This window comes from Syngnathus leptorhynchus, chromosome 17, assembly GCF_054491065.1.
Source record: "Syngnathus leptorhynchus isolate UIUO chromosome 17, UIUO_Slep, whole genome shotgun sequence".
NCBI lineage: Eukaryota > Metazoa > Chordata > Actinopteri > Syngnathiformes > Syngnathidae > Syngnathus > Syngnathus leptorhynchus.
In genome coordinates, this window is record NC_141211.1 from 3,314,643 (window position 1) to 3,338,126 (window position 23,484).

Below are 23,484 nucleotides of genomic sequence, written 5' to 3' on the forward strand. Positions count from 1 at the left end.
GCTCCAGTGAACAGGGTATGTATGTCACTTCCTGTTACATTAGTTGCGAATTGGGGCTGACCTCCAGGACGTCAACCAGTGACAAGCGCGCTTCGCTGTAGAGCGAGTAGATGATCCTGCCGTTGGCGCCGGCATCGGGGTCACTGGCCTGGATCTGCGTGACCAGGGAGCCTTTGCTCACGTCGGCCTTGATACTCATGCGATACTCCACCGCCCGGAAGCGCGGCGGGTTGTCGTTCTCATCCGCCAGCACCACTCGCACGGTGCAGAAGGACGCCCTGCCTGCAACGTAACATACGGACTGATGGCACGAGCGTTCGTGCTGCAATGATAACCTGATGACTCTAATTTACGGAGCTGACACTTGCTGGAACTAAAAGTGGATCATCTGAAAGTTCTGGACACAATGATGAAGATGGCGTTTGGTGGTACCTCCTCCATCCAGTGCCATGACAGTAAGGAGGATGTCTTTGTTGAGAGGGTCCTCTCGGTCTAGCCTCTGCGCGGTGGTGACGAGTCCGTCGGCGTCCACGGCGAAGCGAGTCTTCCCAAAGTCGTTGATGAAGGAGTAAGTAATCTGGCCGAACAGACCCGAGTCCTCGTCGGTGGCGCGCACCTGCAAGTCAACACGCAGAGATTGATCAGGTGACACGAAAGAAGATGAAGTCACAACATGAACGTACCTGGGTGACCTTTGACCCGGGCGGTGCATTCTCTGGGACCTCTGCCAGATAGAACCTCTGACTGAACACCGGACTGTACAGGTTGGCTCCCAGCACGTAGACCACCACCTGTACACCGCCAGCAGGTTTGGCAAAATGCTGAGCATGTATTGATGCAGATGCTAATTGCTACATCAATAACAAGCGATATCAATATGTCAGTTGGCTTTATCATGCTCTAATGTCACTAGTATATGATTATATGACTATATAATATCACCTAATGATGTCACATCACATAACGCATCTGCGCTGGACATTTTGCCCCTTTTTTTTGGGGGGGGGGGCGATCACTGCAGTAGTGCACCGTTGTGGCCCTTGTTGCAATTCGAGACGTGTTCACGCTTAATATAAGCAATTACAAAACAGCTGACGGAGTAAAAACTACGAGACGGAGCGTCCCACTTGGCAGCCCCTCTCATCAGTAAATCCGACGTGACGCGAACACACATTAACCTCGGAGGACTGGGGCCGAGCCGCTCGTCAGACGCCGGGCGAGGACTAATTGAGGGAACGAGCGGGTCGGGACGGCGGCGTCACCTGAGCCATGTTGGTGAAGACGCCGTCAGACACGGAGACGTTGAGATGATACGACAGCTTCATGCCTTGTCGCCTCTTGTTAGATAGACGCAGAATGCCGCTCTCCGCCTCCATGGAGAATGTCATGCGCTCGTTACCAGACAGGATGCTGTACCTGGGGAAAGGATGGCGAGTCAATACCTATCACTTGATAATTGCACCACAAAGATCACTGAAACTCGGGCCACAAACAATCGATTTTCAAGGGAAGAAGTTTCTTTTTTTGAAGATTTCTTTTTCACGGCCTCCAGTCATTTGAAAAGGGGTGTATTGACTTTTTTTCTTCCAACTGACCTGAGTCTCTGAGTGTCGCCCATGTCGGCGTCCGAGGCCTGAACGCAGGTGACAAAGTGTCCCGGCGGCGCCAGCTGGCTGACGAAGGCTTCGTAGAGAGTCTGGCTGAAGTCGGGCGGGTTGTCGTTGGTGTCGGCCACGCCCACCGTGACGCTGACGTCGCTGGTGCGCGCCGGCTCGCCGCCGTCCGTCGCGCGCACCACAAAGTTGAAGCGCGGCCTGCGCTCGTAGTCCAGCAGCCGCGCCGTCAGCAGCAGGCCGCTGTCGCGCTCCACGTGGAAGTAGTCGCTGCTGTTGTGGATGTCCGACACCATCTCGTAGCTCACCCTGGAGTTCTTGTCCGAGTCTTGATCCTGAGCAGACACCTGAGACCAACCGCAGACGAGGGTTTTGATCAGCAAAATTTAAAACGATGAGAAAACATTCAACTCTACTGAGTCAACTCCACAAGGTTAGAACTTGCCTAAAGATCGTCAAGTGTGATGGAGGTGCTGCCTCCGCGAGATTTATCGGCACCTACTACAAGTGGACTGGCAGAAATGTATAGCTGCAATAACTCTGGCCCTGATCTCCCCAAAAAATCAATGTCGTTCTTGATAGATCAGGAAAGACAAAGCGGATTTTTAGTGGGCGGAAGAAATGGCCAATTGAGCAAATGCTCTCTGTGACAACAAGAGTAATAATGAGCTTTCTCGCTGATGATTTATGACATGGTCAGTTATAATTACATCGTCTCTGTGAGTCCAGACAGTTTAATTACACCTTGCCTTGAGTAAATGTTTCCACAGTGGGCTCTATTATTCGGCAAAGGTCAGATGCTTTCTCAGGGAAATTCCAGGGAAATTTGCACTGCTTTGGAATAACGTGGTGACTAAATCATCCAAGTCCAAAATCAATAGGCCGGTATAAAGTCATAAATATTTGAGATGAAATTTCTCTTGGGGAAATCATTTACAAGACTGAACTTTTTCCAAGATGAAAAAACTTTGTGCACCTGTAGGACACTGGTTCCGATCATGGCGTTTTCAGGCAGCACGGCCGAGTACGCCGGCTTCTGGAAGACGGGCGCGTTGTCGTTGACGTCCTGCACCACCACGTCTACGTCCACCTCGGACCTGGCGCCCGTCAGCGTGTCGGTGGCCCTGACCGTGAGGCGGTAGTACGGCGCCGTCTCGTAGTCCAGCGGGTACAGCACGCTGACGGCGCCCGTGTCGAAGCCGATGTCGAACTGCCGCGACGGGTCACCGCCGGCCAGGGTGAAAACGATGGGCTGCCCCGTCGGGCTGTTGGCGTTGATGCTCAGCAGTGAAGTGGACACGGCCACATCCTCGGGCACGGTGACGCCGTAAAAGGTCTTGTCGAAGAGCGGCATGGCTCGGTTCAGCACGCTAACAGGAAGCTCCACCTCGCTGGACAAAGGGGGGGCGCCGCCGTCCGACGCCACCACCGCCACCTTGAACTCGGCGTTAGACAGGTCGGCCTCGAAGGCTCGCGTCAACGTCAGCTCACCCGTGACTGGGTTCACCTGCAGGGTAAAAGACGTTAGGGACCCACGCTGTTCACATGCATTGCAATTGAAGTCCTGCTGCAAAAAATGAAGTTTTTTTTCTATTTGTATCGGGGCTTGGTTGTGCTGCATTGCATTGTTACCTGAAAGTTCCTGTGTGGCTCCTTCAGGCGGTAGGTCACCTGTGCATTCACGCCCAAATCTCGGTCGTTGGCCGTCACCGTGAAAACGGACGAGCCGGGTTCCGCTTCCACCCGCACCGTGGCGTAGTATGGGAGGTTGACAAATTCGGGGGCGTTATCGTTGTCGTCCTCAACCTGGAAGCAGTGGAAGGCTTATGGAAATGACCCCAAAATGGCCGCTTCAAATTAAAATGACTGACTTTCTCCTATTGAGACTTGATTTTGTGGGTTTGCTGAGATGTTATTCTTACCTGCACTCTGACTGTGACTCTGGCCACCTTCAGCACTTCCTCCTCCCTGCGGACCTCCACCACTAGCTCGTAGCTGTCCCGCTCCTCGCGGTCAAAGGGGACGCCGACAGTAAGCAAGGCCCCGCAGGTGGGCCTCACGGCGAAGAGCCCGCCGGGGTTGAGCAGCGCGAATCTCAGAGGCTCGTTGAGGCGCTGGCCAACGGCGTTGACCACGGCCAGGACGCCGGCGTTGCGGGTGTTCTCTCGTACCGTGGCGGTGTAAAAGGGGGCGGCGAAGGAGAGGCCGCTGTTGACGGCTTGGCGGATGAGCACAGTGACTAACGCCGTGCTGGAGAAACGACCGTCCCAAACCTGCAGCGCGGAAACAAGGACAAGCGGAGCGTGTTGGCGGCCATTTTGTAGCTATTGGCTCGCATCTAACGAAGCGTCGATTGGCCGACCTTCACGTTGAATCGATAACGGTCGTTGCTGAGGTTCTGATTGATGACCGTTACCACGCCGCTGCCGCGCTCCACTGAGAAGTGCTCCATGTTGCGGTCCACCAGCGAGTAGACAAGCTGGGGAGTCTTGCGCTCAGGGTCTGAGCTTACGTCCGGATCGAAGGCTTCCACGCGGAGGACCTCCACTCCGGGGTAGGTGGGCAGCAGGAGGATGCTCTCGTACACGTCCTGAGAGAATCTGGGCGGCGAGTCGTTGATGTTGATCACCTGAAATTCACACAACAGTGAGTGAAGATGAAGAGAAGGCAAAGAAGTACACAGAAGGGCCACTCACCTTGATAAGCACCTCAGCAGGACTCTCGGCACTTTGCGGCGGCTGTCCACTGTCTCTGACGTGAACCCTGAAGAGAAACTCAGGGAAGGTCTCATAATCCACGTGGGCAATGGTCCTTAAAGAAAAAGAAAAAAAAAGATTCTTGAGACTTTCTTTAAAGTGGTTTCCGAGTCCAAAAACTTGCCACCTACCGGATGGATCCGGTCCCAGGGTCCACGCTGAAGAACATACGAGCAGTCTCGTCTATGATCTGGAACACCAGCAGGGCGTTGTGATTGCGGTCGGCATCTGTCGCTTGGATGACTAGCGGATTGCCGTCGTCCCCCAGGACCACGCTGTTGACCGGCGCCGCCTCGCTGATGGCCCCCGCGTACCTGCGGCAGGAGATCCGACAGCGAGGTTAGGACTTCCGCTCTACAATGTGCCCGAAGGGTTTTGAGACCTTAATTGCTGGAAGATGGGCGCATTGTCGTTGATGTCGCCCACTTGAACCACAACTGCGGCAGTGGCCTCTGTGCCGGCCATGCTGGAGGCGCGAACCATCAGGAAGTAAGAGGCCACTTTCTGACCAAAACAAAGACACAAGACCAAGCAGAGATTACATACCAACAAAAAAAAAAAAAAAATCCATATTTTGTCCTGTGAATTTCTAACATAATTTTGAGTAGGCCAACCCACAAAATGGCGTACGCACTTCATCAAACGAGTCCAAAAACTATGAACTGACCTCAAAGTCGAAGCGTTTTCGCGTGGTGATGACACCCGTGTGGTGATTAATGAAGAAGCACCTTTCCTCGTTGCCCCTGGTGATTTCATAAACAAGTGCCGAGCGGCTCAAGGCGCTAACGGTGGTCACGTAAGCTCCGGCCGTGCTGTTTTCCATGATCTGCAACGGCAAGAAATATCAACAGGTTATCGTTTTGCGGGTCTCCCACATCCCTCCGTGCGTTACCTCGGCCTGGTACTCATTTTGGGAGAATTTGGGTCTGGATAAGTCGGAGAGCGTCAAAGATACACGGGCGGAAGCGGTGGCCATTAGACGTGGAAAGCCGCCGTCAGTGACTCGTATGGTGAGTGTGTAAAAGCCCACAGAAGTTATGTCCAGGTCCTTGGCGATGAAGATGAGGCCCGTGTTGTTATTGATGCCGAATACGCTGCCCGTATTGCCTGAGGAATCAAACATGTACATATACAATAGTGTATACTATACAATACTTTGTATACTACACAGCGAGATGAAAATCAAAAAGGCAAACTAAATCTAATCCCAACCTGCTTGTATGGTAAAGGTGAGTTGCCCATTGATGCCATTGTCCTTGTCCAGCGCTGTGACTTGCAAGACCGATGTACCGACGGGGGAAGATTCAAAAGCGACGGCATCGTAAACCGTGCTGGTGAAGTAGGGGACATTGTCGTTGGCATCCTCCACCGCCACCAGGATTCGTGCTAGGTCCCGGTTGAATGGAAACTCCTGGTCTTTGACCTGAAGATGGACAGCAGACCACAAGGTATGATAAACAAGATCAAATCAGGGAGGCTAACACCGATGCCAGGAGCCCACCATGACAGTGAGGATGTGCTGCGTCTGGGCCTCGTAATCCAGCTGGTCCGCCGTGTAGAGCGCCCCCGTGCTCGGGTTGAGCCGGAATAAGCGCATGCTAGCCGGGTCCACGCTGCCATAGATGGAGAAGCTGAGACGGCTGCGCTCGTCCATGTCGGACGCGCGAAGGCGCAGCAGCTCCGTGTCCACCGCCACGTCCTCTGAAACGCTGACGTCATAGGCCGGTTGCGAGAACGCTGGAGGGTTGTCGTTGCTGTCCTGGACCCGGATGAATACCTGAAGCGGCACAGCGATATATTCTAAAATAAATACATTTTTGAAAATTCCGCCCCACCATGCAGGTTGTGTACCTGTGTGGTGGCAACATTGGTGCCGTCTGTCACTTGCACCGTCATGTTGTAGAAGGCCTGCACTTCGGCGTCCAGCGGCTTGGCCACCACCAGGGTAGCCACGCCCACTTGGAGGTCAAACTGCATATCGAAGCTACCTGCGCGCGCACACGCAAACCCACACAAACACATGTAAGCATGTTAGCATTCGCGTCCCGACCTCACCGCGCAATTATTGTGGCCATCTGGGCCCGGCAGCCGAGCGCAGTAAAGTGAAGTGAAACGCGACAACGTGCCGCCCGGCAGCCCGGGAAGCCGTTAGTGACCTCGCCAACATCTGCCTTATCGCTCGCCGAACACCGGCCACCTCGCTGCCTAGGCCAGCGTACGGTTTATAGGCTTCATGTTTGATTAGAGTCACAGAGAGAGCGAGAGCGAGAGCGAGAGAGAATTGATATAGCTTAGCTATTCAAGGCCATCCTCACTCTCATCCCCGCACATATCTGAAGGCTCGGGCTTCACGCGCAAGCACATGAATACTGATGCCCACTGCAGTGATTGGCTTACTTTTTTTGGTGGGGGGGGGGGGGGGTCTTTGTTGTTGCTTCCTCCCTCAGGAGAAGATGGTCAATATTACACTCGGGGATTGGCTGTCTGGGAGTATTACCGAAAAGGGATATCTTCAAAGAAGCGTTTTGACGCCAGCACAAATGTGAGGTGACTGTCAGAATGAGTCGAGCTGACTTCATGCAATACCGATGCGAAGCTGTTACAATATTTTGTCATTCAATTTTAATTCTATCCATGTTGGAGTTTGAGTGATTCTTTGCTGGTTTTCAACAGCCTGCGACTCAAAGGAAAACACATTTTGAGATATTTTTCTTCGTGATTTGATTCAGAATAGAACATCTCGGAATTGTATCATAATTTCTGCTATTCGCGGCTTCAAATGAAATCAACCCGTACTGCCATCGTTTGGGCTGAATGTACCATTTTGTTTTTTCGCCTTACCCGTGTCAAGTGAGCAGTTCCTTCCACACGCGTTCTGCGGAATGTAGAACATTTCTCTGGCCACGCGTCCTCCTACACATAGAGAACGTGAATTAAAAAGAAAAGACAAAATTATTTGGACGCCTATAGGAAGTGAAATGGGAGGGGGGGGGGTACAGTTTCTTCAACTGGGGCAAAGATAGGCAAAGTATGGCACGTGGGTCACTTGCGGCGCACCGCAATGTTTAATTAGGCCCACCAAAGATTTACATTCCAAAGAGTCATGAATATTTGTTGCCCTCATTGAGCTGTTTTCTTTTCCCCTAAATGGGTTTGTTGAGACGCATTCATTAATTTCTCTACTCGACAAGGACGTAAAATTCGAATCCTGATTTGTACCCCGGGAAGAAAATAATTTAGTCCCAAAACAGTTCCCACAAATTTAGCCCCATCAAATTGCACAAAATGCCCAAATAATTTTGTCTCGCTATACAATGTCATTCGACACTAGTTGGGTCTGATAAGTTCTACTGAAATAGTGGCTGCTGAAGCGTGAAAGATCCAAACGACAATTACGATGTTTTCTCTGCGCCAGTGTAGTATTAATCAACAAATTTTTAATTAACGCGTCGGCATGGGGTTGATTATTTTGAACAGCAGCAGGAGTGGTGGTAGAGAACAAACCAGTGCAGTGAAAGGTCATCAAAATCAATTACATGCTGTCACTGCACAGATAGAACAAATAAATAAATACAATTGAACTCAGTGTGCGCGCCCATGTAAAAATAGAAGGCACTATCGATGCTGACAGGCTGCAACCCGATGACGCTTTCGCAAAAAACGGTCAGGGTATTTTCCGTCAATGTTTCCAAATGGCCTCACCCACGATGTTGAACCAAACGGGGGTGTTGGATTGGCCCACGGCGACCACTCCTACGGGCTGAGCGACGGCGGCCGTCTCGGGCACGGAGAAGTTGTAGCAACGCTGGGTAAACAGCAGGGGCAGCGGCGAGGGCGCGGGCCGGCTAATCCACTCCACGTGAAGCTTGACCGTGGACCACAGCGGGGGGTCGCCGCCGTCCTCCGCTTTGATCTGACAGACGAAATGATATCATCGAAGCGAATTCTACAGCAATGAACAGATAGCTGGGACTTGGCTTCTACGCCTTCAGATACAGACTCAGCAGGGCATTGACCAATCAGAAAAGACATAAAGCTCACATATGCAGTAAAGTGGTGTAAAAAGAATAGAAGTGACTCCTTTAGTACAATGATATTTGTTTTTAAATGAAGGCCCCCGAACAAGCTTTGTGTCGGCGTGATTGAGTGCAAGCAAACTGAAATAAAAAAGCAATTCCATCGGCGGGTTATCAAATTCATCTTTGCCGACCGACTCGTAAAAATGCATTGGGATGATAAAACGTGGATTGAAGCCTGAGGAAAATTTGCCCAAAAAAAGCGACTCGAGTTTGACCTACCGTGAGGACGTGGTAGGTGCCGGCCGCCACCGCCTTCTTGGAAACCACCATGGCAGTGCGTGGGTCCACGTTGAAAGTCTCGTCACGGTTACCGTCCACGATGCTGTAGCTGACGTTGCCGTTGGCGCCCAGGTCACGGTCGTGCGCGAAGACCCGGTAGACGGGCTCGCCGCGCCGATTGCGGTCGCGTTCGGGCAGGCGGATGCGGTAGGTGACCTCCGGGAAGACGGGCGGGTTGTCGTTCTCGTCCTCCACGTGGACCATGACCCACACGGTGGATTGGCGGGTGGTCACCGGCCCGTCGATGACCGTCACCTAGGAAACGGACACGGTTGTGTGTGTAGAATGTTTTTGTGCGCTTTAAGCGGATGCACGTCAGCGGCGGTGAGGAGTGAAGCTCATGGGAAATCTCTTTGTATTAGCGAGGCCTGCGGTGGAGGCAAAGGTCTCATCACAACATCGATTGGATCGCATCACGAGTGTGAGCTGCCTGACTGCTGACTGGACTCTTGATTACACTCTCTTGCGGGCACACACCAACCACGGCAGTTCTTAGATGGAGAGCCCATTTCCGACTGTCTATTTACATCCACTTTCAAGTGAGCATGCGGAGTTTGAAGGAAGACGGAGCTCAAGGGAAGAAAATGTCTTTTGAAGGACCGCTGCAAATGGCCAAAATACTAAGCCCAATATGTCTGCTTCAAACTAAAATGCCAAAATGATGTTGGTCTTTTAGGACAATATGTAATTGTTGATACTTTTGGTGGGTCTACTCATAATATTCAAGGTTACCAAAATTCCTGATCCCAAATTCAACTACTTTAAGGATGGAATTTTCAATTTAAAAAAAAAAAAAAAATTGATGTCGAGACTTCAAACATCATCATGCTCCACAGTGCATTCTTCCCCAGACTTCACAGATCTCTTTGGGCTTCTTGAGACTTTTTTTTTTGGTTTGACACACTAGGTATGCCAACCAGATTTTGGGTTCCTCTGGGAAATTAGCCGCCGGGGCAGAAATTTTTATTTTTGACTGTTGGTGTTTGATGAGGAGTCATTGAACTTTACTGCCATGTTTCACAGAGTTACTTGGGTATAGATTTTCGCTCTTTTATTTATTTTATTTTTTTTAAATGTCGAAACTTCTGATGGCTATGACTACCAGATTTGATATGGCAAAAGTGAAACAGGCTCCATGGGCTAGATTTGGAAAACATTCCTTGGTGTCCTAATGATCTAAAGTTGTATTTGCAAAGCTAGATTTATTGCTTCAGCTCTTCTATTGGCTCTCATTAAATTGGCTACCTAATGAAGTGAGCATCTATGATGTTATTGTCTTCCCCCGGTGTCCTCTCACCGTGCGCGCTGAGGCTGAGATATCATTTGGCGACAGATAAACATCTCGGCGGGGGTCACTCGGGGGTTTTATTTCATTTCATTCTGCCGGTTAATACGTTGCGTGAAAAGTCTTAGCAAGGATAACGTTTTTTTTCCTCGTGAAGCGGCGACACCGCGATTATCCGCTTCATCTGCATGCAGCGCAAATGCTAATCACGACGCCCAGTGTCTGCGCTTATCTAAAACACACACACACACACACACACACACACACACACACACACACACACACACACACACACACACACACACACACACACACACACACACACACACACACACACACACACACACACACACACACACACACACACACACACACACACACACACACACACACACACACACACACACACACACACACACACACACACACACACACACACACACACACACACACACACACACACACACACACACACACACACACACACACACACACACACACACACACACACACACACACACACACACACACACACACACACACACACACACACACACACACACACACACACACACACACACACACACACACACACACACACACACACACACACACACACACACACACACACACACACACACACACACACACACACACACACACACACACACACACACACACAAAGTCCTCGCCGGGCAGAGCCAAGGAGATAACCAATGATGAACGATTACATTGAAGAAATCCCCACGCCCGGGTCCCAACCTGCAGACATTCATCAGCGTCTGAGGGGACCTGAAGGGGCTTGGCGTCTGGCTCGTGCTCTAGCACGGTGTGCTGCGTTAGCGGCGTGGCAGGTGGCGACTAAAGATAAACAAATCGGAGGGCCCCCGAGTACCCGCGCCGGTCGTACGTTACCTCCAGGAAGTGTTCCGACTGCTGCTCTCGGTCCAGCTTCCTCGACGTCGTGGTGATCAAGCCTGGAAGCCACAGGACACGAGAGAGTCATTATAATACTTTGTCATCTTTCACAAATTATCCAAGAAATCTTTTTTTTTTGTGGGGTTTTACAGGAATCCAAATTCAGAAGTTTCCATGTTGTGCAGCATTGAGGCAACTCGCCAATACTAATTTCTGTTAGTCCATCCATGATGTTTTCACACCTAGTCACACACAACAGTATATCTTCACAGAACTTAAAGAAATGTGTGTAAGGCAGACAGGCAGCAGAGACCAGAAGTCAAACGCGCGCAAAAAAATTCACTTCACATTTAAACCGGTGTTCTCTATTAAATATAAAATACATTCTAGGAAGAAAAGGCAGCCTTTATTGGGACTGCTGGTTCCTTAATACAGATTGGCTATTAAGTGCATACTTATATTTATATTTATTACACTCAAGAGCAGTAAAATTGCAGCAGTGCGAGGACCCGCATTAACATTCTAGAGGTGCGCCGTACGGATGTATAAGATTTACTTCCTAATCCTCCTCAAAAATCTCATCAAGTCTATCTCTGCCCCACGTTGAACCCTGCTTCACTTTTAGACACTTTTAGTGGTGTCTGTGTTCATGAATATGCATAAAAAACATGTCAATAATTAACACATGCAGGCAAAATAGCACATAATCATGAAAGCCAATTCATTTACTTGATGGCAGCGGAATTAACGCACAAGGGTGTGTGTGTGCGTTATGAGGTGGAACGTGCATGTTTTAGTCACACACGTGCTCTCATATGGAAGCGTCACCTTGAGAGGATCCTCTCACTCGAGCATTTGCACAGCAACACAATCACAAATTATTTGTACCCCGATTGACGCTCAGAATTGTCGTATATAAACAAGTGCACAAATCATTGTGATACATCCCACACGGTGTCCACTAAAAAATAAATATTTCTTGCACAGCCAGGGAGGACAAACATGGTAGTTTTTTTTCCCCTAGTCTTGGACCTTGTGTCAACACTCATCTCTTGTGTTTACTTCCCTACCGAGGAAGAAAACGAAGAGGAGGATGAGTGGGAGTGGGGTGTGTGAGGGAGGGTTAAGTGGTTTTGGGGTTGTAGTGGTGGTCTGGGGGGGGGGTTGTCAATGCACCGAAAGCAGAGAGCAGTGCTTCAATCTTGTGCTGCGGTTGGCTACGCGCACGCACGCGCCCGCGCGCACACACACCAAACAAATCAAAGCGTCGGGGTCGAACGGGATACATCAATCAGTTCCGCGCGGACTAGGGAAAGTTGCAGGAGTCCCGACACACACAAAAGTCCCGTCGCGGCGTGATAACGAGCCTATGATATCGTCCAGTTGCTTTAATAGGATCCTGGTCGGGAGGCGGCGCCGGATGCGGTAAAGGTTCATTTATCAGGAGACGGGGGACGTCAATAAGCAAGAGATAACAACAACAGCAACACAGGAGGGCGGCAAAAGTGCAACCTCCTTTGGCCCACCAGACTAATGTTAGCTTCCTTTTAAAACCAGACGTCAACATGTAAATTACTTGGCTGACCTGTTTTGGGGTTGATGTAGAAGAAATTCTGCGGGTTGCCGGCGGTGATGCGGTAGCTGAGGCGGCTGGGCGTGGAGCTGAGGTCGGGATCCTGCGCCTGGATGCGGATGACCGACACGTCCCTGGGCGAGTTCTCCATCACCGACGGGTGGTAGATGGGGTCCGAGGTGAGCGGCGCGTTATCGTTCACGTCCTCCACCTGCTCAGAGGAGAAATGCTTTTTGTGACCATTCTATTAGGTACGCCTGCACACTTTCTTTCTATCTAGTTTATGAATCTCTCAAGTGAGCATGCTTTATGTCACACCCACAATCCATTGCGAATGTCAGCTTCAGCTTCGGCGTGTACGTGTGCGGAATATTTACGAGGGAGGGCCGCGAGCGACACGACACCAGAACGCTTGAGCGGGTAATTGAGGAGCACCTGTGTCTGATTAAACTTGCTGTTCCGAGGTGTGTGTGCGCGCGACCAATCACGACCCAAAGGCACAACAACAACCGTTCCATTCTGCAAAGTCTCTCCAAATGTGTCATGTTTGCGCTCGATGCTGAGGCAGAACAATCAAGTGTGTTTACACTCTGCAAATTATGACAGACAGAGTTCTGGATGAAGCTACGGCGTACGGGTCCATCAAAAATCAACATGGCGGTTCCAGCATAAGACTGGATTATCCATAACATAAATTTATGATGTTGTTATGCTAGTGGTATGCTTGTAAGCCAATGACAGTTGGTGTAAAAAAAATTGAAAACAAAGTTGATGCTATTATTGTTATTATTTTTACCTTATATACTGCATTCTGCATTATATGCTAGCATTAAGCTAACTAGAATTTGAAAGTTATGTGGTTTGATTAAATACACAGTTTAATACAATGTTTTAGTCCGACAGTAAATTTCCACTGCGAGTCTTTCTTACATTTCTTACAAACATTGCAGCTTTGGAGTTGACTTTCTCAAGGTGTTTTTGATGAACGCCCTACTGTTGTAATGTAATACTGTGGGCAGTGAGTATATAACTATACGTCGAGTCTATGATAAAGGGTCCATCCCTGCACTGCAAAAGCTTCAATTGTCATGCAGAGCGTGGCGCGTCCTACCTGGATGAAGACCTCGACGGAAGCCGACAGCGGCGTGACCCCTCGGTCCGTGGCGTACACCGTCAGCCAATAGGAGTCGTCGCTCTCGCAGTCCAGGATGCCTGCTGTGTAAATCACCCCTGCGGGAAGGAAGACGTATTAATATCAGCAGGAACATATAACATTCAGGTGTGTGTGTGTGTGTGTGTGTGTGTGTGTGTGTGTGTGTGTGTGTGTGTGTGTGTGTGTGTGGTTGTCACGCAGAAGATTCATTCCCAAAGCGGGAAACAATTTAAGTGTAATTTCCCAGAGGACGTACAGTCATAGCCCCCATCCTCACAGATCAGCAACAACAAATTTCTATAGTGGAATCGCAGCTGCTGTGACCTTCGCGGCCATTTGGGGCGCCGCTATAGTCACATGTAGCGATTGGGCCAATCAGAGCTGACTCGAGAATAGTAATGCTTTTTAAGTTATTTGAGAAAATGTGTTAATTATATCAAATAAATATCAAATTCAAAACAAACAAAAAAAAATCCTATATGTAATTTAACTGGCGTTAATTATATCAAATAAATATAAAAAATAATAATAAAAATCCTGTATGTAATTTAAATGGCGTTATATATATTTTCCCACAAAAAAATCGTCAACAGTGGCGGCTGCAGTGACATTCACGGCCGTTTACAGCGTTGCCGCGGTCACCTTCAGCACTTGGGCCAATCACGGCTCGCCCCTCGCTTGCTGCTACTTTTGTGCCAACACCAATAAAGTCGCAAACACACACACACACGCAACGTGTCAGTGGCCTCAAGTCAGACGAGGAGCTGACAGCTCTGGTGCGACCTCTTAATGGACTGCTCTGCTCTGCTCTCCATATCAGACTTTTTGCATTGAACGCGGGCGCTTTGACTGACAGCTTTTGAATAGGCTAGTATGGACAAAAGAATTCAGACACGCTTCCTCCGTGGCCTCCACCAGAGAAGTCAACTTTACATTTCCAAAGTCTGGGTGGTAGAACGCTTCGGCGAAAACAATTTAGATGATTCTTGAAAAAGTTTTTAAGCAGGGCTGAAGGGGAAGCGCAGGAAATGTCAGTGCACTTCTGTAAGATCCATTGACATCAAATTTTCCTTTTAATTTCCCTGTGAATAATTCATGACTCTTGCATTCACATGCAAGCGGGTGTGTGCCTATGAAGGTGCAAATGAGGATTGTTGAGGTCTAAGTCCAGTTAAATAATCAATAAATCATCAAATGCATACAGCCCTTAATTCCGCCTAAATCTTGACTATTTATCGAGGAAATGTACAAAACTTTTATGAGGGCCCTTTTTTTTCCCCCAAACAGCATTCAGGGAGGATTTTACTTGGATACAAATGGTTTCTAACACTCACCAGCAATTTATTCAGCACAAAATGAAATTATTAAAATTGCATTCATTAAGAAGACTTCCATAGTTATGTTTTTTTTTTTTTTTTTTTACATGAATATTCATCCTTTAAAATGGAAAGCGATTCACATATACGGTGGACCAACGTTCACTCCTCAGCAATCAAACGCATTTTAGGGTCGAAAGAAGCTGTTATAGCAAATAACTTCTGACCCTAACTCCTCCGAAAAAAACTCTGTTACGAATAGCAAAGGATGAATATGCGGAGCTCGTGTCCTGTGCGTTCTTGACGAGAAGACGCGTGTTCGGGGGCACGGACGCCTTGTTCAAAGAGTGTTTTTGTCTGCGGTAGCGACGCGCTCTTGTGAGCTCGTCCTTGACTTTGTCCCTTTCAGAGTGCATCTCGTTTCTGTCAAGAGAGCGCGAGAAGAGGTGGCGGAGAGGGTGGGTTGAGGAGGGGTGGGGTGGCAAGAAATCCGCGCAAAGCAGACTTTCTTCAAAAAGCTCTTTGAACTAGTGGAGGAGCACCCTGCCGATTTCACACAAATGTGACTTGACAGCCTTCATTTTCAGCCCAAACAACACGCTTCACGACAAACCGAGTTGTTGCCACATGTATTTTTTTTTTTTTTTTTTTCTGCCCTCGCAACACGTCTTATCCGTCACGCGTCACATTTTCCGAGTAGATGCACCGCGACCAATCTCGGAGCACATTAAAACGGCTCACTAATGCGAAGGGCGCAACAGATGATGTGAATACCAATGTTCTCGCCGCACAGCGGTTTAACGGCGGCGAGGATGTGGCTCATTGCCGATAGACGGGAGGAAGATCTTTGTTGCGTACGCGTGGCAGGAGTGACTCATTTCAAAGGGAACGATAAGGCCGGCCGTTCATGCGAGGGAGGGGCAGGGGTGCAAATACTCGGAGAAATTGCCTTGACGCGAGCAGGCGTTGAGGAGGAAGAGAGGGACGCAATGTTTGATTTAAGTCCACATGGAAGAAAACCGAAAAGGAATGAAATGGCAAGGAAAACAACCACTAGAGGGCTCGTACGGCTCCGTAAACAAACAACGCAGCTCAGTCTCTGGCTAGCGGCATTAGTTCTGAATTACTTTATTTTTATTTTTGGGGGGCGTCCCAAACCTTTAACCTGCATTAACCTTTCTGCAGGCGCCTTGTCATAGACCTGGAGTATGTATTCCAGGGATTATTGAAGTTTATGTTAGCTTCACGTCTTAATTTATTTGAAATGATTTTCTCGTGTCACTGCTGAACGTAAATTTCCACGACACTTTTGGCTCAAAGTTTGCCTCAAATAATAAATAAATAAAGATGGGTAATATTTCTCCAAGGTGTGTTGTCGGACGGCACCCTGTGTGCTTTGGAGATAAAGTTGGACGACTGCTATGAAACATGGCAAACTGAGTCGTAAAAAAAAAAAAAAAGTCTTCTAAGGTATCTTTTTTTTTTCCCCTCTTACACTCCCCTGCAATTTTCTTTCACTATCTGCTTCGAAGGGCTCGGACCTCCCCCGGAATCATCTTGGGCTCACCCCCAGCTAGCTTTGCGCCTGGCTGACTTTGCAATGTTAAGGTACATAACGGAGCCGCGGGTCGTTAGACATTAATGCGGACGATCAGATAGGTGGAAAGTATCTTTAAGTTTTAAAAGCAACTTTAGACTTCCGCCCACTGTACCATGTAATGAGCTTCACAAATGTTTGCGCATTTAAGATATGATGAACGCAGACTCAGGATATAAAGCTATGCGGCCACCCCATAGTCATTTGAATCCCTCAACGACAGATTCATGTTTGCTTGCTCCAAGGTAGGAAATTTGTTAAAAAAAAAAAAAATGCTAATGTTGTATCTTTTCAAGCGTAAACTGTATGTTAGCGTAACAAGAGGGCATGCGGACCGGAGCCAACAGGCCTCGTATGCGTCCTTCAATTGATTGCTCTCTTCTGAGCGACGAGTCAATACTAATTAGCCTAGTTAAAGGTCAATACGGGCCTTCTGTGAACGCCGAAGAGCGCCCAAGACGAGAGGAGCCGCTCGCCGCCCCGCCCACGTTCAATTTTATGAAGCGTCCCGGCGACGACTGTTATCGCTTCACCGACAAGAAGCTCGCTAACGGCTGCTGGTTTTACATGAGGAGACAAAACAATAAATTACGGCGAGCTGGCTATGTATTACTTGATTTTATTTGTTGTTGCGCTGCGGCTTTGTTTGATGGCTGCGCGCTGAGCTGCCGCCGCTGCAACAAAGTTCCCCTGCGGGGATAATAAAGTTCTCCTTGACCTTGCACAAGTGTCAAAATGAGAAAAGCGCCAAGTGTATGTTAAATAAGTGGTGGGGAGGGGGGGGATGAATATAAGTGTATATGACTTATACGGTACATTTTCAATCATTAATTGTGCAGTGTGTCATTTTCTTTTGTCATTTATTATGTTTCGTATTTCACGGGAGATTATACTGCATCGTATCACGGCTCGTAATAGATCGAATTGTATTATATTACACCGAACCGAATTTTAAGATGTTGTTTCTAAATCCTAATGTATTGTATAGCACTGTACTAAAGTGTCATTGTAAAGACATGTCCGAAGCTGTCCCTCGTTGATTGTATCTTATTTTTTTTTGTACATCGTACCGTGAATCGCATTGTCGCGTACTATATAGCGTTGTGGATCATTCTATCAAATCGAACCTAGGATAATTCCAGCACAGCAGAATCCTGATATTGCAGGTGTCCCAATATTTGCACATAACAAATACAGACAATGAAATGTGATTTGTTTGCAGCGGGAGCTGACAGAAAAGAAAATGAGCTCTGATAGCAGAGTGAAAGGTTTCTGCACGCTCCACTTTCATGCAAATATGGAATGTGCAGACATGGGTGGCATTTTCAGCAGGCGCTCAATGAGAAGTCCCAGGATTTCATCTAATCCGCCTGTGTCGACAGAGGTCATGTACAGCAAATGCCAATGTCGTACGCTGAGCGTGAAAGAATGGCACTGCGTGAATACCTTTTGGCATTTAATTTTTTTTTGGGATGGGACAGTGTCACACGGATACAGGAAAGCCTTGATCCGCATTGTGCTTCAGTTGCGGGGCACGGCCTCAGGCTCTGCCAGTGCGGCTGCCATGTTGGCCTCATTAAAATAATGATCTCCCGACACACCACCACCCAGCGACTCAACCACTCTGACGTCACAGCCCCCCCCCCCCTCTAACAATAAAAAAGTATTGAGACACAGTACATTTTTTTGCTCATTTAAAAGTGCTATTATGAAAAACCTATTGCTTAAATTAATGTGATTAACCAATTTTCACACAGAGTGACGGACTGGTTATTTTAGTTTGCGTTCAACATGAAGCAGGTGATCGACTTATAGTTTTGATGTACCGCGCGAGGCACATGACTCGGGGGCGACAGACCTGTGTCTTCGTCGATGGTGAAGGCGCCCAGGCCGCTGCCGCCTCGGATGGAGTACTTCAGGACGCCGTCCCTCTCCTTATCGTCGTCCGTGGCCACCACTGACAGCACGCTGGTGCCCGCCCGTGAGTTTTCCTTCACCGAGCCTCTCACGGCAAAGTCGGCAAAGTAGGGCGCGTACAAATTCTCGTTGACGTCCGCCACCTGGAAAACACTTGACCAGTTAACAGTAGTAGAAAGTAAGGAACTATAAATACTGTACTTGGTCACTGTACCTCAATCTCCATATAGGTCAGGCTGCTGAGCGCGGGCGACCCCTGGTCCTCGGCGACCAAGGTCAGGTTATAAAACGCCTGCTTCTCAAAGTCCAGCTCCTTCCTGATCCTCAGCATGCCGCTCACGGCGTCCATCTGCGACAGACACATACAGTAAATGCAGACTTGATCAAATGGGATGAGGTAAGTTTAGCCTGGGATGTTAGTGGCGGTTTTGCAGAGTCTCGACACCATGTGTATGTGACAATCAAAGAATAACAAATAGATGACAGACCTCAAAAGTGCCGTTGAAGTCATTGAAGAGGGAGTACCGCACTTGTCCGCCGGACCCGATATCCGGGTCCTTGGCCTGGACCCACATAATGACAGCCCCCGGTGGGAGGTCCTCCAACACTCGAGTGCTATAGGTACTCGGGATGAAGGACGGGGCGCAGTCGTTGACATCTTCCACGATTATATTCAGCGTGGCCACTGCCGATCGCCGGTTGCCTCTTTCGGCTTTGTCTCTGGCCTCGATCCTTAGAGTAAACGTCGGGAAGCTCTCCCGGTCCAGGTGGCCGGCCACAAAGACACCACCGGTTTCGCTGTCGATGCCAAACTGAGGGACGCCGGTCAGCAAAAGATAGGACAGCTGCCCGTTCTGACCGGCGTCTTTGTCCAAAGCGGAGACGGTGACCACCTGCGTGCCCAAGGGGGCGTTTTCAGCAACCAGCGCAGTGAACGCATCCCGGGCAAACTGCGGGTCGTTGTCATTGGAATCTTCCACGATGACTGTCAGGAGCCTCCAGTTAGACATCTGGGGGACACCTTGGTCGTAGACGGTGATGTTGAGAAAGTAGCGGTCAGTTCGTTCACGGTCCAGCGGCCGCAGAACAGTCAGCAAGCCGCTCTCCATGCCCACGGTCAAACAGTTCTCTCGGCTGCCATCGGATATGGAAAACAGAAGACGCCCGTTGAAGCCAGTGTCGCCATCTCGTGCCCTCACCTGGAACACGCTGGCACCGGGGGGAAGGTCCTCCCGGACCAGAATACTCGTAGGCAAGGCCTCGAATTGCGGCGCTTCTTTGTTTACGGAGAAAACATCTGGGCTCCTGTCATCTTGTCTCACTCGAGCCATCGCTGAGGCCTTTGAGAGCATTTTCTCTGCCATCAACTGAGCCACCTGGGTTTCCTTGCAGCTGAGCCCTCGGGGCGATATCGATCCCCTCACGACGGATATGTTCACAAACATGGGCATGGAGGACAGCTCGCCATCTGTGGCAACGACTTTCAAGGTGAACGTTCCACTTTTTAAATTCGCCCCCGCTAACGACCTCTTCAGCGACAAGGCGCCAGATTCTGGATTCAACCTAAAGTAGTTCATCTCGTTTCCAGAGACGACCTCATACTTGACCATTCCCAGTTCGTCCATGTCCACTGCCGACAGGGTGACAATGGTTTGGCTGTGGGGGAAATCCCGGCCGATCATACCTCTGCAGGAGACCCTCTCAAAGACGGGTGGGTTGTCATTTATGTTTATCAATCGGATCGTTACGTTGACTTCGCTCTCCTGTCGGTAGGGCGTGCCCCAGTCCGAGGCTCGCACAGCAAACGTATACATTTCTTCCGAAGACTCAAAGTCCAGGTCTCGTGTGATCCTCAGCTCCCCCGTGTCTTGGTTCACGGAGAAAGGAAGCGAAGGCTCGCCGGTAATTGTGTGAGTGATGTAGCCGTTCTCTCCTCTGTCTTCATCCGAGGCTGACACGATGAGAACAACGGTGCCGACAGCCAAGCTTTCATTGATGGAAATGTCATAAAATGGCCGTCTGAACACTGGGGCGTTGTCATTAGCATCCTCCACTGTGATCTGGACCTTTGCTCTCAGCCGACTGACAGCCTCTAACACTTCCATCTCCATGAAAATCTGTGATATCCTTGTGAGCCGCCTTGAGGTCATAATAACGCCGGTCGACGGATTGATATCAAAGTACATTAGTTCTGAGAGGCTGCAGAAGCTGTAATTGACACTCGTGGGAGCCGGGGAGATTCTCAGCACCTCGACAACAGTGCCCGGGGGAGCAATTTCACTCAACACCACTTCATAAACGTCTTTTTCAAAACTCCCCAGCGTCTGTTCGGGCTTTGTGACCAACAACTGAAGCAACTGAGTGTTCGAAAATTTAGGAGGGACGCCCCGGTCTTTGGCCTGGAAGGTTAAGTTGCAGCCATAAGGATATCTGTCCCAGTCGACCTGCCGTGCGGCTCTGACCCAGTATTCGTTTGGAACGAGTGGTGATCGATCAATCGCAAACTGTTCAAGCGGGTCACCGTCAATGATGGACACCCACTCTATGTACCCGCTCACCCCCTCGTCGTTATCCTCCACCGTTACTTTGGCAAAGACCGGGTTTTGTTCCGTCCAGGACAGGTCCACGGCGACCGCCCTCAGGATGGGGGCAAACTCATTTATCTGTGTCACGCTCACTACCAGCCGGGCCGTGCTGCTGATGTCATTGCTACCGTAGAGCTTCATCCCTCGGTCCACCACCTGTACCTCCAACTCAAAGCGCTCTTGGTTGTCCATCCTGGGCCGCCCAGTCAGCGTGACCACGCCACTCGTGGGGTGCACGGCGAAGAGGTCCACTTTGCTCTTGAATAAGTAGTAGAACTCGCCGTTAGCGCCAATGTCCGCGTCGGTGGCGGTCACACGGCCGACGCTGGCGCCCAAAGGGGTGCTCTCGGACACCACAAACGAATAGGAGGTAGGGGAGAAGAGAGGACGCAGGTCGTTAGTGTCCAAGACATTTATGTAGATGGTGGTCAGCGCCTCCAGGCCTCCTTGGGCGGAAGCCTTTACCGTCAGAGTGTAATTGTCTTGAACTTCTCGATTCAGCATGGCACCGGTGTTTGTTTGTATGCGTAGGAAGCAGAAATCCCCCATCGTAAAGTCCTCCGTCTGAAAGATTCCCTCGCTGTCGCCGGACTCAATGGAGAACTTGATGTCAAATGGTCGGACCAGGATTATGCCCATTTTGACTTGGCTTCCGACGTACGTCCTGGCGGCAGAGTTCTCAAAGATGGAGGCATTGTAGGCGGGCTGGCTGAAGAGTAGCAACCCTTGACCGGCCCTCACCGCCGGCAACATCTGGCCAAGTATTGGCAATGTGAGCAGAAAGCAAATCCGACGGAAAAGAAACGGGAAGCGCATCGTGATTCCCCTCAGATTGGGCTTCATGGCCGTTACATCACCCTCATCCTGCAAGAGGAAAGCATCGCAAAAGAATAAACATCTTTCACTCGCTGGGATTTTCACTGCTTGTTAAAATTTTGAAAGTGTGACGGCATATTCAAGTATGTGCGACGGCGCGTCTCCATTCAAATTCAGCTCGAAGACAAAGAAAAAGACTTCTTTGAGCAAACCATACATAACATGGAGCAGCCTCTCTTCCTCTAACTGGTATTTCTCAGAGACTGATAACATTGAAAGGGTCATATCACGGAGAGTGATTTTTTAATTGCTTGTATACAAATAGTTTGGTCTCTGGAGGGTCTGCACTCCCATCTAGTGTGAAATTAAACAATCAAGTAAATCTTTTGTTTGCTGCCCATTTACCAGAATGTACATGTGAGGAAAGCCCTTGTGAATTTTAATGCTACTGCACCCACACTGGCTTTGCCACTAATAACTTGGCAGGCAGGTTGAGTGAAGATCTGCTAATTTTTAGTGATGGACACGGAAGCACTATCAAGTCAAAGTCAAAAGGTAAGCAGCACTGCAGTGTCAGAACAGATTAGTGTTAACTTCTGGAAGGAGCAAACACCCGAACGTTTGGGATACTCAATATAGGGATGGTCTTTTTGCTTTTGTTGACATGTCCATTGCATGCACCACATGCGGATGTATCCATGAGACTAACTTCTTGTATTTCATCATATAAATTGCCTGGCTCTGCTACTTGTCATAGTAACAAAAGCTGAGTCGGCCCAGCAATACATGGGACGAGGTGGATCCCAAAATAAAACCGATTTCATCCACCGTTTTAAAAGTGGGTGTTAAGTGTGCTGCAATTCACAAGCGTTTGCCTAGTCACAACACGAGCGCCTTCTACTTGTGGAAACAGAGCGCGGTGTGTATGAATGTGCCACTTATCAGAAGTCAAATCTGTGCATTTATCAAAACTCAAAGGAGCGCCAAATGATATTTCAGACAAGTCGCAGACAATAAAACTGCTTGTCGGGATAATTACTGTATAAATTAGCCAAATTATGACAAGAAAATTCAGGGGGGTACATTCTTAGAAATGTGCAACAAAAAAAGTACTCGGTTGTTTGATGTAACACTTGAGTGATAGGCTACAGAGAACTAACTCATTGCATAGATGCTATTAAAAAAATAACTTTCTATAATATGCAACATTTGTCAAGTCAGAATAGAGTGCAAAAAAAGTTAAAACACAAGATATTGGTCAGACAATTAATGGCGACAGGGCGTACAATGTTAAACACCAATACAAAGGTTGTAGCTATGGCTGAGGTAGCCTGTCAATCACAAATCTGGATGGGTTTGTCCTACCTTTCTTTTGTGGATGCACTTATATGTACACCCATTTTCATCTTCTCTGGGGAACAAACAAAAGTCTTCAAAAGCACTCAGACGAGCACGCTACATCCCGCCAGAAGGCACTCGTCGAGAGAGCCGCAGCCATCCGCGGTCAAAGTAAACGCCAATTGTTCAATTTTCACGCACCTGCGTCTTGACGAGCTTCACATAAAATGGATGTTAAAACATCCCGGGTGCTCTGTTA

The 23,484-nt window shown here is 49.0% G+C and overlaps 1 protein-coding gene across 5 annotated transcripts in view; it reads right to left on the bottom strand.

The window, feature by feature from the left end:
* The window catches only part of fat3b (FAT atypical cadherin 3b), a 41,954-nt gene that overhangs the window by 16,203 nt on the left and 2,267 nt on the right, over nucleotides 1–23,484 (bottom strand). For 4 of the 5 annotated variants that reach the window (XM_085936151.1, XM_085936154.1, XM_085936156.1 and 1 more), the window contains exons 1-27: nucleotides 23,253–23,401; nucleotides 18,975–21,935; nucleotides 18,701–18,835; nucleotides 18,428–18,629; nucleotides 13,615–13,733; nucleotides 12,516–12,714; nucleotides 10,928–10,989; nucleotides 8,668–8,982; nucleotides 8,072–8,282; nucleotides 7,211–7,282; nucleotides 6,221–6,357; nucleotides 5,871–6,146; nucleotides 5,582–5,792; nucleotides 5,262–5,476; nucleotides 5,037–5,195; nucleotides 4,752–4,873; nucleotides 4,501–4,683; nucleotides 4,310–4,424; nucleotides 3,976–4,242; nucleotides 3,536–3,886; nucleotides 3,246–3,419; nucleotides 2,590–3,120; nucleotides 1,596–1,960; nucleotides 1,263–1,416; nucleotides 684–791; nucleotides 433–616; nucleotides 62–282 (exon numbers count right to left, since the gene is read on the bottom strand). In XM_085936151.1, coding sequence (XP_085792277.1) covers nucleotides 62–282; nucleotides 433–616; nucleotides 684–791; nucleotides 1,263–1,416; nucleotides 1,596–1,960; nucleotides 2,590–3,120; nucleotides 3,246–3,419; nucleotides 3,536–3,886; nucleotides 3,976–4,242; nucleotides 4,310–4,424; nucleotides 4,501–4,683; nucleotides 4,752–4,873; nucleotides 5,037–5,195; nucleotides 5,262–5,476; nucleotides 5,582–5,792; nucleotides 5,871–6,146; nucleotides 6,221–6,357; nucleotides 7,211–7,282; nucleotides 8,072–8,282; nucleotides 8,668–8,982; nucleotides 10,928–10,989; nucleotides 12,516–12,714; nucleotides 13,615–13,733; nucleotides 18,428–18,629; nucleotides 18,701–18,835; nucleotides 18,975–21,914 — 8,028 coding nt within the window. In that variant the 5' untranslated portion in view covers nucleotides 21,915–21,935; nucleotides 23,253–23,401. Of the gene's footprint in view, nucleotides 1–61; nucleotides 283–432; nucleotides 617–683; nucleotides 792–1,262; nucleotides 1,417–1,595; nucleotides 1,961–2,589; nucleotides 3,121–3,245; nucleotides 3,420–3,535; nucleotides 3,887–3,975; nucleotides 4,243–4,309; nucleotides 4,425–4,500; nucleotides 4,684–4,751; nucleotides 4,874–5,036; nucleotides 5,196–5,261; nucleotides 5,477–5,581; nucleotides 5,793–5,870; nucleotides 6,147–6,220; nucleotides 6,358–7,210; nucleotides 7,283–8,071; nucleotides 8,283–8,667; nucleotides 8,983–10,927; nucleotides 10,990–12,515; nucleotides 12,715–13,614; nucleotides 13,734–18,427; nucleotides 18,630–18,700; nucleotides 18,836–18,974; nucleotides 21,936–23,252; nucleotides 23,402–23,484 lie in introns of those variants that run through there. The other variant, XM_085936152.1, reaches the window with a different exon arrangement.